Here is a 17,264-nt window from a genome sequence, read left to right on the forward strand (position 1 = left end):
TTCGCTATATTTCTATATATAGCGATAAATAGGAAGTTCGGTATCGTTATAATATTAAAAATATCGGCGGGGCTTCTTAGCCTTTTTGATATAATTTTTAGTATTTATAAGAAGAATATCCTACTACGAAGGCTTTAGAGAGCTATAACTCTTCTTAGCTAGCTCTAGTAATACGCTAGTCTGTTCTTTATCGAACCTATCACTTAGTATAGCCCGTTTACGTCGCTTACGTAATAGCCTATCTTTAAGGAAACTATAGTATCGGGAGATCGTAGCCACGGTAGCGTTCCTTCTTTGCTACTCCGCCTCTAGGGATTAAGAGGTAGGCTATATAAATAATTTCTTAAGAAGATTAATTTACTCCGGTAGTATCTAGTCTTCTACTTAAAGTATCTTCTTCGCCTCTTCGTTATTAATAGTAGCCCCTAAGAGCTATCGCTTAATATCTATAATAGCCTATTTGCGGTCGAACTTATAGCGTACCTTCCGTCTTAGTATTCTTTCTAACCGGCCGAATATATTAGAGGTTTCGCGTATCAATTTCTCTAATCGCGATTATATCGCTATACTAGGATCGTATTTGCACTCCTTGGCTTACTCCTTTATTCGCCGAGTAGCCTCGATATATTCTAGATATTTATAAAGGGACGCTCGTTACTCCGAAGTAAGGTATCGAGGGCGTCTCTTATTAATCTACCTACTTATCTGGGTGATAGCGCGTATTAAAGACTTATTAGATTCGCGGCCGTTTATAACGTTTTATATATCGGTGTCGATATATCGTAGAAGATAATAATTTAAGAAAGTGCGAGTATTAGCGTGTTTTATAATTAGATTTTGCTATACTTCGCTAACCGCGCTACTTTCGTTTAATATCTTTCCCCCTCTATAGCGAAAACGATAGGCGAATATTGACTAAAGGAGGCCGTAGATCTCTCCTAGATTTCTTAGACGCCTAGATATAGCGCTATCGGTTATCGGCTAGTTCTATTAAAGAACCGTACGTCTATTAATTACTTCTATCTTATAGAAGATATAATAGCCTTCGACTTCGCGCTTTAAGGGTAGTTCTATCTATTATCGGCTACCTTAAACGAATAGCTTTCGAAGGCGCTCTATAGAGGAAAGCGTAGGGACTTTGAAGGCTTAGAGCTAAAGAAGTATACCGAATATAAATATATAAGGGCTAAAGATAAGCGACGGATCGTTAATAATTTTAGGGAAAGGAAAATTATTACTAAGTAGTGTTAATATTAGGATTATTATTCCTGGGTTTAACGCACGATATATATATTTAGGAAGTTCTAAGGAATCGCTTTATATACTCCGATTTAATCTCTACTAAAAGTACGGGAGGGCCCCCGTCCGGATTATCTTATATAGAGAAACGTAGATAGTAGAACTATAGCGAAAGAAGAGTATATAGACGGTTTACGGTATAAATACCGAGTATATTGAAGAGATAGAGCTAGATTCGCTCGTATCTAAAATGAAATCGTCTTTCCTAAGTTCGGAGAATCGTCTCGTTTAATTTAGTTAAGTCTTAGACGTATACCGGCTCTTTGCCCCGTTCTTATATATCGAGGTCGAATTTATCGATAAGTTTCCGAATGCCCTAGAACCTAGTTAGCTCTAAGCGTTAGACTAAGAGGAATAACTTACCGTATTAATCTCTTCGCTATCTTCGGCCGTTATCCTAGTCCGTATAATTCTTCGATAGTAACCCCGAAATCCTTTCTAATTAGCTTTTAGGGCGCTCGCTTTCGATATTCCCTTTAGATAACGACCGCCTTCGCTATACTTTAGCTTTATATAATAGTTGAAAAAACGATATACGTTATTAGGAGTAACCTCGCGTAGTGCCTCTACTAGGTTATCCTATTTTAACAGCGTACTAGCCTAAGTAGCCTTAACTCGGTAATACCTACGCCTTATATTAGTAATCACCTCCCTATTACGTAGGTTTGAATAAATGCTTACTTATCCTAGCGCTTTTCTATTCGTCGACCCCGAACCTTAGTTTATTCTAAGCGCCTATAATCAAGTGGTACGTTTGTAATGTCCTCGTCTATATCGTTATCTAGGTTATCACTAAGATCGGGTAGAATACTAGCGTCCGCTAGACGGGGTACGGGTTGTTTTAGACGGGTAGAAGGTCTACTACGAGTATTAGGAAGATAGGTAGGTTCCGGAGTTGTTAGCTCGGTTGAATTTGAGGCTTCCCCGGAATCGGAGTTATCGGCCGTATCGATATTAGGCTAGAAAGACACCCCGGAAGTATTACTATCGGTCGTAGAGGATAGATCTATAATGTCGCTTATACTGCGTCTAGGGAAATAAAGATATACGCGAAGCCGCTCTAGGTAGGTAGACAAATTAATAGAGATAACGAACGACTATAAAGCGCGCGCTAAAGGAGGGACTAGTAAAGGATAGGTGAGAGGAGGGCTAGGTAGGAGAATGAGGAGGGACTATTAGCGGCTTTATAGCTATAGACCCCATTTCCCTAGCGACTAATGAGCCTAGGATGGAGTGTGCCATTTTTGGCGACCTTATAAAACGAAGGTGTCATAGTAGCGCTTAAGGAGTAGGCCCGGAGGTGGGTAGAAGTCGATAGAAAGTAGGAGCGGGGCTCGAGGGCAGGGGAAGGGGAGCCACGCGCCTAGGCACCGATATGACCGAATAAGAACGTGACGGTGCGCGTTATAAGGGGGAGGCGAGGAGCGCGTGGCTCTGGGACTGAAAGTGCGTGTGCGGAAGAACTGTGCCGAGGCGGCCACTTTCGGCCCCCTTTGAGGCCAGAAATGGCCGCCTCTGCACAAATGCTTTTTGTTTAGGGGGACTTAGTATAAATTATAAGATCCTAGGATATATTAAATTAATCTATAGGCTTAGTATTACTATATTTAACGTAAGTTATAAGATCTATTATAACGCGAGGAGGCTTATAAGCGTATATAAATAGAGCTATAATAAGAGGTAGAGGTAATATAGTTTATAAAATAGATAATTAGTATTAGATAACGCGGTATAAGACTATATTATAAAAAAAGTAATAAGGCCTATTTAAAGCCGGGTTATATATAGGCCGGATAATAATAGGAAGTATATACTAAATATATAGTATTATCTATTATATATAAATCTAGGCCGGGCCCTTAAAGTCGAATTACGTAATATAACCCTACCCTAATTATATAAGGAGTGAATTCTATAGCTAATTAGAGGCTAGGATCTTAGAATTTATAAGGCGGGTTTTTTAGTATAGTCTATTAGGTATATTGCCTATATTATTTGCTTCGCTTACGCTTAGCAAAATTACTAAAAGATTATATTTATCCTAGATCTAAATAATAAAACCGTTATCTCCTACCTAGAGACGCTATCCCGCTTTAGTATAGAACTATTTCTACTACTCTTCTATCGAAGAAATAAGGGGGCGCGGGATAGGGTTTAGGTATATTATATAGCGATTAGCGAGATAGCTATAATACTAAAATAGGTCGTTAGCGAATTACTACCGGAATATATAATTTCCGAGAATCTATCTCGGCCTTTATAGAATCCTTCCGGTCTTTATCTAAAAACCTATAATCGGACTTATACGCTTTATAGGTAGTATTAAAGTCTTTAGCTAAATTAATAATCCTCTTATCTATCTCCTAGAGATATATTATATTTTATATATAATATCTATTTATAGGTAATTAGTACTAAGCTACCTACTCTAGAATCGCGATTAATTTAACGCGATCTCTCTATATTCTCTTTAATAAAGATTTATATATCGATTTTTATTAATTATATTATTAGTATTTTTTAGAGTTAGTTTTATATAAGAAATACTAAATAGAAAATAGAACTACGCTTATTCTAAAGATAAAATAAATAATTATCGAATAAAGATAGCTTATATATTATATATTTTTTAGATAGATTCGATTTCTATAAATAGTAGGTATAGTAAAATTAATACTAAATATTAAGGATAGTTAGGAAATTAGGGTTCTCTACTATAAATATATCTATAGCTATATAGCTCTAATATTATAAAGATATAGAAAAAATTAGATAAAGATTCGGAATTATTCTAATTATAACTTTTTTATTATAGAGTATTACTAATATCTCCCCGATACTTTATAGCTACTATCTATTTTAGATATAGATATCCTTATAGAAGAAGGGGGAATAATTATAAAGGATAAAGGTCCTTTTAAAAATAAAATAGGAACTTAGGCGATATATATATTTATAGAAGTTTCTAATATATATATAAATCATATAGGATTCGTTACCTAATCGGTACCGAGCCTTAGCACGTATATTTCCTTTTAATCTTAGGTCCCCCCGGGACCCCTAAATTCTAGCAAGAATTAGTCTTAGCATATACAGCCCAATACACCCTTGTTTCCTTCTCCTAAGCCAACGTATCTTACCCGGTTGACAGGCCTTACACCTAAAAACAGTAAATTCTTACAGACTTCGTCTTTAGCTACGTCTATCTAGGCTCGTAGACGTATTAGGGGCCCGGGTTTTAGGGGGTAATTATATAGGGTGCCAAAAGTTTGGTTATACTTTTATTTCCCTTTCCCACTCTACTAACTAATCATCTTTAAATAACCATAAATCTACTAAAATGCGTGCTTTCGGTATAGAAATTAGTAGAAACCGAAGGTTAAAAGCCGAGCTTTTAGAAATAGCGCGTACTATAATTCTTTACGCGGTTTCTAAGGGTTAAAAGAAGATATATATTATACGCGACTTTAGTTACTCCTATAAAGCTATATACGATACTATTAACCGCTTTAATTCGACTAAATCCCTTTTATCTCGTCTCTAGTAAGGTAGGCTAAAGAAGCTTATATAAATTATTATTCGATATATTTATTAGATTATATACCGGTTTCTTATAATTAGCTAGAATAAGCTAATTATTAAACTTCTAACTAGTATTTTAAAAATTATAATATATTATATATTCTAAAAGCTAGGAATTAGTTATTAAAAGTTAAAAAAATATATTTTTCTAAAATCTTTTAATATAAAAAGATAATATAAATTTATTAAGAATTAGTTAAATCTTAATAATTTAAATAATATACTATTTTTTAATAAATATTCTATCTAAAGAAAATCTAATTCTTATATTTAATTTATCTTCTAGCTTAAAAATAAAATATATTAATTTAATTTAATAAATTTTTAACTTTATAAAAAATAGATTTTATAAAAAATATAGATTATTATCTAGATTAGCGGCTATTTAGGCTTAATTATTATAGAAAAAAAGCTTAATTATAGATTTAATATTAAAACTTATATTAAAACTTTTAAAAAAGGACTTTTTAGAATCTATAAATCTAATTTTATTTTTTAGTAAGATAATACTTAAATTTATATAATAAAAATTATATAATTATAATTTAAAAAGTATAGTATTTAGATTATAGAATAGCCCCCTTATTCGCCGGATCTAAATCTAATTAAGAATATTTAGTTCCTTTTTAAAAAGAAACTCTTTAAACTCTATCTAGAACTCTATATATAGGATAAATCTAAGATAGATTAGAGGCGATTCCGTACTATAATTAATATTACTTAGAAAGCTCTTAATTAGAGTTAGATCGATACTTTTATCCGATCTATACTAAATAGAATCTAGGTAGTAAAGAAAGCAAAGGGCTAGTATATAAAGTATTAATATTATCTTTATTTATATATGATTATTAAGCAATTCAAGTTTAAAAGTAGGTGGTTGAATAAATATATATATATAAATAGGGAGTATAACCAAACTTTTGGCACCCCATGTATTATAAAGTTATAATATCGTTCTACTTCTTTAACTATTAACGATTTATAGATAGTCCGTACTATCTATAGGTATCTTAGTAATATAATATACTATAGTATAATATTAAAGGGGGTAGACGATACCTCGTTCTTTATATATACCGATATTTTATATAATAATTAGTATAATTTAAAATTGATAAAGAGTACTATTTAGTTTTTCGGTAGCGTACCTATTATTTAGTACTCGAAGAAATAGAGTATTATAACTCTATCGTCGATAGCTATTAAATAGTATATTCTAGATCGATCTACTAGGAATACTTAGTAGATTTTAAAGATTATTAAAGCGCTTAATCTTTCTAAGGTAGGTAATCTAATTATTATTTTAATAGATAATATTAATACGTAGTTACTAATAGATAAGAAATCGTATAAGAATAGTATACGTTAGCTTAATATAAAATAGTTTTTTGTTAAGGACGCTAGTTTTTAGAAGAAGATCGATCTACGGTATATTAAGATAAAGAGTAATATCGCTAACGGGTTTATAAAAGCGCTTAATAAATATATATATATAAAGTTTATCTAGATACTAGATCTTAATTAATCTATATACTAAATTTTACGGATAGATATAGGTTTATAATATATAGGAAATAGTAGAAAATAAGAAAAATAAAATAGAGAGTTTTTATTAGTAGAGATAAAGAGATTTAGTAATAGTCTTCGTCCTAAAGGGGGTGTTAGAGGTCACGTGATAGCTATATAGGGCTATATATAATCCCGACCTATAGGACTTAGGTTTATGTTTAGACTATAGCTAGTTTTCTCTCTCTTCTTCTTTTTCTCTCTAGAGTCTATAATATCAATCCCTTGGATTAATATCTTGTTCCTATATAGCCTATATTTCATCTAACACTTATTTATTATAATAATCTTTAAAATATTAATAATAGTTCTAATAGTCTATATAATTTATATTTATATATTATATTTTTTAATAGATATTATATTTATTTATATATAAAGTTATTTTCATTTATATAAATTTTTTATTTTTTTTTAATTTATTTATATATTTTTTAATATAATAATATAATTAAAAAATTCTATTTTCATAATATAATAATATAATTAAAAGATTCTATTTTTATAATATAAAATATATATTTTAATCTTTTTATATAAAATTTATATTTATAAAATCTTATAAGAATCTTTTAAATATATTTTATATAGTCTTTTATATTAAATAAGAATATTAGAATATTATCTAAATAAATAATTATAAAAATATTTATAAAATCTATAAAGATTTTATTAATATATTGTCGACCAGAATGACTCCTTGCCCGTCCCGTTATTACTAGATTTTCTCTTTATATATAAGTAGGACCCACTTCTTACTTATTAGTAAGCACTTAGGGATATATAGAGAGAAGACTTTATACTTCTTAATAAATATACTTATTTTACTACTTACTCGATATAATAAGATCTTAGTATTAAGTTACTTGCCCTATTCCTTCGTTCGATAGTTATAAGCCTAGTTAGCTAGTAACTCTTCTTTATAAGATTACTATTTAGTTATTTATTCTAAGCCTTTAATAACCCCTAATATCCCTAAGTAAGAAGTATATAAGAAGTTAATAGGTTAATATATTAGATAAAGTATAATCTAATCTACTTCTTATCTCTTTCTTATCTCTAAATAATATAAAAAATAAGTATTATAATACTAAGATATTATTTCTTTATAATAATTTTATTTTTTTAGATATTAATTATAATATTTATAAAAAAAGATAATTTTTAGATCCTTATTTTAATAATAAATCTAATTCTTAAATATAAAGAATTTTAAATAAAGTTTAGAAATATAATAATATCTAGATCTATTAATTTTAAAAAAAAGCTAGATTTCTTTTTTAATAAAATCTAAATAACTATTTAAAACTAATAAAAAATATATTAAAGATCTTATAAATAATTATCTATTTAATAAAATATTTATAGATTATAATACTAATTATTATAATTATAAATAAGACTTATTAGATTATCGAATTATTTAAATATTATTTAATAAAGTCTTTAAAAGAATAAAATATCTTTTTTTTTTAAAAATTATAAAGCTTAATAGTTAATATAAAAAATATAAAAGAGCTTCTTTAAATATTTTAAAAATACTTTTTTTTATTAGTAAGATATAAATATAATTTATTAAAAGATAATAAAATAAGCTACTCTTTATTTTAATTAAAGATATAAATATTAATATATAATTATTAAAAGTTAAAAATCTTTATATAAAATATAAAATAGCGAAAGTAGACTTTATTAAGTCTAAAGAAAATATTATTTATAAGTATTAATATTTTATAAACTATAATTCTATTATTAATAATATATTAAGATATTTATAATAGAATAATAAACTATTTTTATAAGTATTATTAATACTTATTACTTTAAATAAATACTTTTTAATAGAAAGAAATTAAAAAGTAAAGTCTTATAAAAAACTTTTATAATATTTAATAATAAATAAGAAATTAAATTAGCTACTTTCTTTACTAATTAGATAATCTTTTTATTAAATAAGATTTTAAAAAAATAACTATAATATATATATAAAAAAAAGTATTTTTTTACTATATATTCTTATTTTATTAAATTAATAAGACTAAATAATTAAAAATTAGATCTAATTATTATTAAAAAATTAATTATTAATATAAAAAAGCTAAATAAAAAAATAAAAAAAAAGCTAAAGAATTTCTTATAAAATTTATTAAAAAAAAAGCTAAAGAATTTCTTATAAAATTTATTAAAAAAAAAGATATTACTTAATCTTATTATATAAAGATTAAAAAAGATAATAAAAGATCTTTTTTAATTATATTAAATAATTTTTAGTTAAATATAAAAAAGTAAGTTAAAAAATCTATATCTTTTTTATTTATATCTTCTTAATAAATATTATTTATAGTACTATCTTTATAAAATATTCTTTCTTTAATTAATATTATTCTTTTAATTAATCTAAGATTATTAATTAAAAATTATTAATTAATTAATTTAGTTATTAATAAGTATATTATTAATAATAGAAGCTTTTTTATTAAATTTAAATCTTTTAATAACTTATTAAAAATTAATAATATAATAATTAAGCTTTATAAAATAAATAAAATCTAACTTTAAATTATAGGCTATTTTAGTAATCTTATAACTTTTATTTTATTAGAAATAGAGTTCTTATCTAGCTTTTATTATAATCTTATTTTAATTATATTTATAAAAGATAAAAGATATAAAACTAATTTTAATAAATTTATTATTATTAATAAGATAATTAAAAGAATCTTCTTTTATTTAAAAAAGATTAGTAACTTTTTTATATTTTTTTAAATAGATTTTATATTCTTAATAATATTTATTATTATATTATTTAATATTAAGTATTTTTTATTATTATTTATTTTAGAAATAATAACTTTTTAATAGTATTAATATTTTAATTATATATATAATAAATAAGTTTAATAATTTATTTAAATAGTAGAAAGAGTATAAATTATTCTATTTATAATTATAAAATATAAATTAAAGTTTTATAAGACTTACTAACTCTCTTAGATATTATAATAAGTCTTATACTATATTTAAAATATAAATTTTAGTCTACTTAGCTAAATATATTTTAATCTTATAATATTATAAAAGATTTATAATAATAATAAATAGATCTTTTATTTTTATCTTAATAAAATTTATTTTTATTAGATATAAAACTATAAATAAAAGAATAATTATTAAAAAGTAATTACTTAATTTATTTTATAATTATAGATCTAATTTAATTTATTAATTTATATATTTTAATTAGATAATAAAGTTTTTATAAATAAAAATATTATCTATTTTTTATAAGAAAATAAGATAATTATCTAATACTTTATTATTAATATTTTAAAATAGAATAGTTTTACTAAATAATCTAAAAAGGTAATTATTATTAAAATAAAAATACTTTTTAAAGATTTATAACTTTCTAAAGAACTTTAGCTAGAAATAATCTAGACTATTATATATATATTTAATAGATTACTAATAAAACTTAATTTAAGAAAATAAATTATTCTATAATAAGAATTTTATTATTAAAGAATAAATATTTTTATTCTTATTAATCTTTTAAACTTATAAATTTATAATTATTATATTTATATAAGAATTTAGGAAATCCTATAATTAAATAAGATATATTAATATATAAAAATAAATTATTTAATTAAATATTAAATAAATAATATCTAAAAAATTTAATTTTTTTAAATAAATAATTATAAATTTATTTATAATATAACTTCTAATAAAAATCTAAATTATAAAAAATATCTTTTAGAATTATTAAAGATTTATTAAAAGTAAATAATTAATATTATTAATAAAATAAAATTTAATATAAAATTAAAATAAGCGATTTATTAAATAAATATTATACTAATTATATAAAATAATCTTTAAAATAAAAAATAAGATAATATTTTCTAAGATCCTCTAAAATAGGAGTAAGATTATATTATTAAAAATAAATAAAAAAAAAAGATTTTTAATATTATTATATAATATCTTTATTATTATTAAATACTATTTTTTTACTAGAAAATATTTTATAAAGCCTATAATTAATTAAAATCTTATTTTTATAGAGTAAGAAAGCTTCTTTAATTACTTTATTATTAATAATTATATCTTATATATCTATTATATTAGATAATAAGTTTTTTATTATAATTATTCTAAAGAAATTATAAAAATAGATTTTATAAAAATAAAATAATTAAAATATAATATTATTTTATTAAATATAACTAAACTAATATAATTTATTAGTTTTATAAATATCTAATACTTTCTTTAAAATTAAAATATTAAGAACTACTACTTTATTAAAAATACTTATTTAAAGAGATATTATACTATTTAATATACTCTAAAATAAATAATAAAGATAAGTTTATAAAAATTTAAATATAATAAGTTATTTTATTTATAATAGTTTTATAAATAGATTTAAATTAGTATTTATAATATTTATAATTAACTTTTTAATAAGCTATCTTTAGCTAAATAAATATTAAAATAATCTTTTTTAAAACTATAAATATAAAAAGAGATACTTAATTATTTATTTATTAAAAGCTTTTTTATTATTATAAGATTTAAAGCTAAATTAATTAAAATAAAAAAAATATATAAAATAAAATTATATTTATAAGATAGAAATATTTAAATACTTTTTTTAATCTAGATATTTATCTATAAATTTAATAATAATAATTTTTTTAATTAAATTAAAGGCTAAGATTTATATAAAAAATAATCTTTAAACTATTAACTCTAAAAAAAAAGAGTAATAATATTTACTACTCGAATAATAAAAGCTATATTTATATTTATTATTATATTTAATCTTAATATAATATAATTTAATATTATTAATATATTCCTAAATAATAATCTTAATAATATTATTTATACTTAAATATCTAAAGACTTTTATAATAAAAGTAATATTTAGAGATTATAAAAAGTATTTTATAAATTTAGAAGGTTATTATATTTATAATAATAAGAAGCTATATATATATTTAAAAAACTTAAGTTTATTTTTATATTTAAAAATCCTTATTTATTTATTAATAAAAATATAATTATCTTTTTTATATAGATAATATTATTATTATCTTCTATTAGATAAAATACTAATAAATTCTTTAATTAAAATAAGATTTTAAAGATTACTAAAAATTTTAAAAAATAGGAGAAGCTACTTAATTTTTTAGAATTAAGATTCTTTAAGATATCGCTAAATATAAACTCTAGCTTTATTAGGATTTATATATCTTTTTTATAGTAATTTATTATAGTCTTATTTATAATTATAAATATAAAATCCTATTTCTAATAAATAAAATAATAAAATTTATTAAAATAGTAAATAAAAAATAGATTTATAAATATTAATAAAAGCTTAGTTTTATTTTCTATTTAATTATTATTACTTATTTAGATATAATAAAAATAGCTAATTATTTAGCTAAGTTTTTTTATAAATTTAAATTTTAAATATTAAGAAGTAGTAAATTAATTAATCTAATATTTTTATAATATCTAATTTTTTATTCTTAAATATTATCTTATATATTCTATATCTACTCTCTTCTTTTTAAATAATATTTTCTTTAGTAATTATATTAATTAGAAAAGTTCGGAAGGCTTCCTCTATAAGCTTTTTAAAGCTATTATTAATTAGAAAATAAATAAGTAGAAGATAATAATAATATTAATTATAAAGATAAAGCTACTTATTATTTTAGAAGCTAATAAGATAGCTATATAATAGAAGAGGTTTCTTTATATAGTTAGTCTCGATTATAATATTAGATTTTTAATCGACTATAATAACTAATAAATTATAGATTTACTTATTAGAAAATAGCTATAACTTTATACTAAGTTATAATATATCGATATTTATTATTATTAGCTTTATTAAGAAGTAAATAAAGGATATATTACGATATAGTAGATAGCTACTATTAATATATAGATAGATAGTCTTATAAAACTCCTTCTAAAGTAAGCTTATAAAGTATTTATCGAAGTACTTAGGCTAGTTATCGAACGAAGGAATAAAGCAAGTGACTTAATACTAAGATCTTACTATATCGAGTAAGTGGTAAAATAAGTATATTATTAAGAAGTATAAAGTCTTCTCTCTATATATCCCTAAGTACTTACTAATAAGTAAGAAGTAGGTCCTACTTATATATAAAGAGAAAATCTAGTAATAATAGGACGGGTAAGGAGTTATTCTAGTCGATATACCTCCCTAGGAGCTACCTTCTAATACTCTAAAAGTTCTTTCTATTAAGTAATCTATTTATTGACTAAGTACTAGATATTAACTAGCCTAAGTACTTCGATAAATACTTTATAAGCTTACTTTAAAAGGAGTTTTATAAGACTATTTATTTATATATTAATAATAGCTACTTACTATATTATAATATATCTTTTATTAACTTTCTAATAAAGCTAATAATAATAAATATTAATATATTATAACTTAGTATAAAGTTATAGCTACTTTCTAGTAAATAAATCTATAATTTATTAGTTATTATAATTAATTAAAAGTCTAATATTATAATTAAAACTAACTATATAAAAAAGCCTCTTTTACTATATAATTATTTTATTAGCTTTTAAAATAATAAATAGCTTTATCTCTATAATTAATATTATTATTATCTTCTATTTATTTATCTTTTAATTAATAATAGCTCTAAAAAGTTTATAGAGAAAGCCTTCCGAATTTTTTTAATTAATATAATTATTAAAAAAAGTATCGTTTAAGAAAAAGAGAGTAGATACGGAATATATAAAATAGTATTTAAAAGTAAGAAACTAGATATTATAAAAATACTAGATTAATTAATTTATTATCTTTTAATACTTAGGATCTAGATTTATAAGAAACTTAGCTAAATAATTAGCTATCTTTATTATATTTAAATAAATAATAATAATTAAATAAAAAGTAAAACTAAACTTTTATTAGTATTTATAAATCTATTTTTTACTTATTATTTTAGTAAACTTTATTATTTTATTTATTAAAAATAGGATTTTATATTTATAATTATAAATAAGATTATAATAAGTCGCTATAAAAGAGATATATAAATCCTAATAAAGCTAGAGCTTATATTTAATAGTATTTTAGAGAATCTTAATCTTAAAAAATTAAATAGTTTTTTTTATTTTATAAAACTCTTAATAGTTTTTAAGATCTTATTTTAATTAAAAAACTTATTAATATTTTATCTAATAGAAGATAATAATAATATTATTTATATAAAAAAGATAATTATATTTTTATTAGTAAATAAATAAAGGTTTTTAAATATAAAAATAAATCTAAACTTTTTAAATATATATATAATTTTTTATTATTATAAATATAATAATTTTTTAAATTTATAAAGTATTTTCTATAATCTCTAGATATTACTTTTATTATAGAAGTCTTTAAATATCTAAATATAAATAATATTATTAAAATTATTATTTAGAAATATATTAATAATATTAAATTATATTATATTAAGATTAAATATAATAATAAATATAAATATAGCTCTTATTATTTAAATAATAAGCGTTATTATTTTATTTTCTTTAGAGTTAATAATTTAAAGATTATTTTTTATATAAATCTTAGCTTTTAGTTTAATTAAAAAGCTATTACTATTAAATTTATAGATAAATATCTAGATTAAAAAAAGTATTTAAATACTTCTATCTTATAAATATAATTTTATTTTATATATTTCTCTTATTTTAATTAATTCGGCTTTAAGTCTTATAATAATAAGAAAGTCTTTAATAAATAGATAATTAAATATTTTTTTTTATATTTATAACTCTAAAAAAGATTATTTTAATATCTATTTAGCTAAAAATAGTTTATTAAAAGATTAATTATAAATATTATAAATATTAGTTTAAATTTATTTTTAAAACTATTATAAATAAGATAGCTTATTATATCTAAGTTTTTATAGACTTATTTTTATTATCTATTTTAAAGTATATTAAATAATATAATATCTTTTTAAATAAATATTTTTAGTAGAGTAATAGTTTTTAATATTTTAACTTTAAGAAAAATATTAGATATTTATTAAACTAATAAATTATATTAATCTAATTATATTTAATAAAATAATATTATATCTTAATTATCTTACTTTTATAAAATCTATCTTTATAGTTTCTTTAAAATAATTATAATAAAAGACTTATTATTTAATATAATAAATATATAAAATATAGTTATTAATAGTAAAATAATTAAAGAAGCTTTTTTACTTTATAAAAGTAGGATTTTAATTAGTTATAAGCTTTATAAAATACTTTCTAATAAAAGAATAATACTTAGTAATAATAAAGATATTATATAATAGTATTAAAGATCTTTTTTTTTATTTATTTTTAGTAATATAATCTTACTCTTATTCTAAAGAATCTTAGGAAGTATAATCTTACTCTTTATTCTAAAGATTATTTTATATAATTAATATAATATTTATTTAATAAATCGCTCGCTTTAATTTTATATTAAATTTATTTTTATTAATAATATTAATTATTTATTTTTAATAAATCTTTAGTAGTTCTAAAGAGTATTTTTTATAATTTAGATTTTTATTAAAAATAGTATTATAAATAAACTTATAATTATTTATTTAAAAGAATTAAACTTTTTAGATATTATTTACTTAGTATTTAATTAAATAGTTTATCTTTATATATTAGTATATCTTATTTAATTATAAGATTTTCTAAATTTTTATATAAATATAATAATTATAAATTTATAAGTTTAAAAGATTAATAAGAATAAAAGTATTTATTCTCTAATAATAAAATTCTTATTATAGAATAATCTATTTTCTTAAATTAAATTTTATTAATAATTTATTAAATATATATATAATAACTTAAACTATTTTTAGCTAGAATTCTTTAGAAAGCTATAAATTCTTAAGAAATACTTTTACTCTAATAATAATTACTTTTTTAGATTACTTAGCGAAATTATTCTATTCCGGAGTATTAATAATAGAGTATTAAATAATTATCCTATTTTTTTATAAAAAATAGATAATATCTTTATTTATAAAGATTTTATTATCTAATTAAAATATATAAATTAGTAAGTTAAATTAAATTTATAATTATAAAATAAATTAAATAATTACTTTCTAATAATTGCTTTTTTACTTATAATTTTATATCTAATAAAAATAAATCTTATTAAGATAAAAATAAAAGATCTATTTATTATTATTATAAGTCTTTTATAATATTATAAGATTAAAATATATTTAGCTAAATAGATTAAAATTTATATTTTAAATATAATATAAGACCTATTATAGTATTTAAGAGAGTTAATAAGTCTTATAAAGCTCTAATTTATATTTTATAATTATAAATAAAATAATCTATACTTTTTTTATTATTTAAATAAGTTATTAAATTTATTTATTATATATATAATTAAGATATTAATACTATTAAAAAGCTATTATTTTTAAAATAAATAGTAAAAAAGAATATTTAATATTAAATAATATAATAGTAAATATTATTAAGAATATAAAATCTACTTAAAAAAATATAAAGAAGTTACTAATCTTCTTTAAATAAAAGAAGATCTTTCTAGTTATTTTATTAATAATAATAAATTTATTAAAATTAGTTTTATATTCTTTTTATTTTATAAATATAATTAAAATAAGATTATAATAAAAGCTAAATAAAAACTCTATTTTTAATAAAATAAAAATTATAGGATTACTAAAGTAGCTTATAGTCTAAAGTTAGATTTTATTTATTCTATAAAGCTTAATTATTATATTATTAATCTTTAGTAAATTATTAAGAGATTTAAATTTAATAAAAAAACTCTTATTATTAATAATATATTTATTAGTAGCTAAATTAATTAACTAATAATCTTTAATCGATAATCTTAGATTAATTAAAAAAATAGTATTAATTAAAGAAAAAATATCTTATAAAAATAGTATTATAAGTAATATCTATTAGGAAGATATAAATAGAAAAGATATAAATATCTTAACTTACTTTTTTATATTTAACTAAAAACTATTTAATATAATTAAGAAGGACTTTTTATTATCTTTTTTAATCTTTATATAGTAAGACTAAATAATATCTTTTTCTTTAATAAGTTTTATAAGAAGTTTTTTAGTTTTTCTTTTTATTTTTTTATTTAACTTTTTTATATTAATAGTTAATTCTTTAATAATAATTAGATCTAGTTTTTAGTTATTTAGTCTTATTAATTTAATAAAATAAAGATATATAATAAAAAAGTACTTTTTTTTATATATATATTATAGCTATCTTTTTAAAATCTTATTTAATAAAAAGATTATTTAATTAATAAAAGAAATAGCTAATTTAGCTTCCTATTTATTATTAAGTATTATAAAAACTTTTTATAAAGCTTTACTTTTTAGTTTCTTTCTATTAAAAAGTACTTACTTAAAATAATAAGTATTAATAATACTTATAAAAATAGTTTATTATTTTATTATAAATATCTTAATATATTATTAGTAATAGAACTATAATTTATAAAATATTAATACTTATAAAAAGTTATAAATAATATTTTCTTTAGACTTTATAAAATCTATCTTTATTATTTTATATTTTATATAGAGATTTTCGACTTTTAATAATTATATATTAATATTAGTATTTTTAATTAGAATAAAAAATAGCTTATTTTATTATTTTTTAATAAGTTATATTTATATCTTATTAATAAAAAAGAAGTATTTTTAAAG

At 19.9% G+C, this 17,264-nt stretch overlaps 1 protein-coding gene across 1 annotated transcript; it reads right to left on the reverse strand.

The window, feature by feature from the left end:
• Nucleotides 1–1,084: 1,084 nt before the first annotated feature.
• N7516_009938 (uncharacterized protein) lies at nucleotides 1,085–2,327 on the reverse strand (the record flags this gene model as incomplete). Its single annotated transcript, XM_057222657.1, is given in 8 exon segments — nucleotides 1,085–1,152; nucleotides 1,167–1,237; nucleotides 1,352–1,402; nucleotides 1,447–1,484; nucleotides 1,663–1,737; nucleotides 1,837–1,878; nucleotides 2,052–2,258; nucleotides 2,271–2,327. Coding segments are annotated over 8 exon segments (609 nt in total), but the record flags the coding sequence as incomplete, so codon positions are not given.
• Between the last annotated feature and the right edge of the window lie 14,937 nt (nucleotides 2,328–17,264).

Source organism: Penicillium verrucosum (genome assembly GCF_028828655.1).
Source record: "Penicillium verrucosum strain IBT 35672 chromosome Unknown utg000004l_segment0_segment0, whole genome shotgun sequence".
Lineage (NCBI taxonomy): Eukaryota > Fungi > Ascomycota > Eurotiomycetes > Eurotiales > Aspergillaceae > Penicillium > Penicillium verrucosum.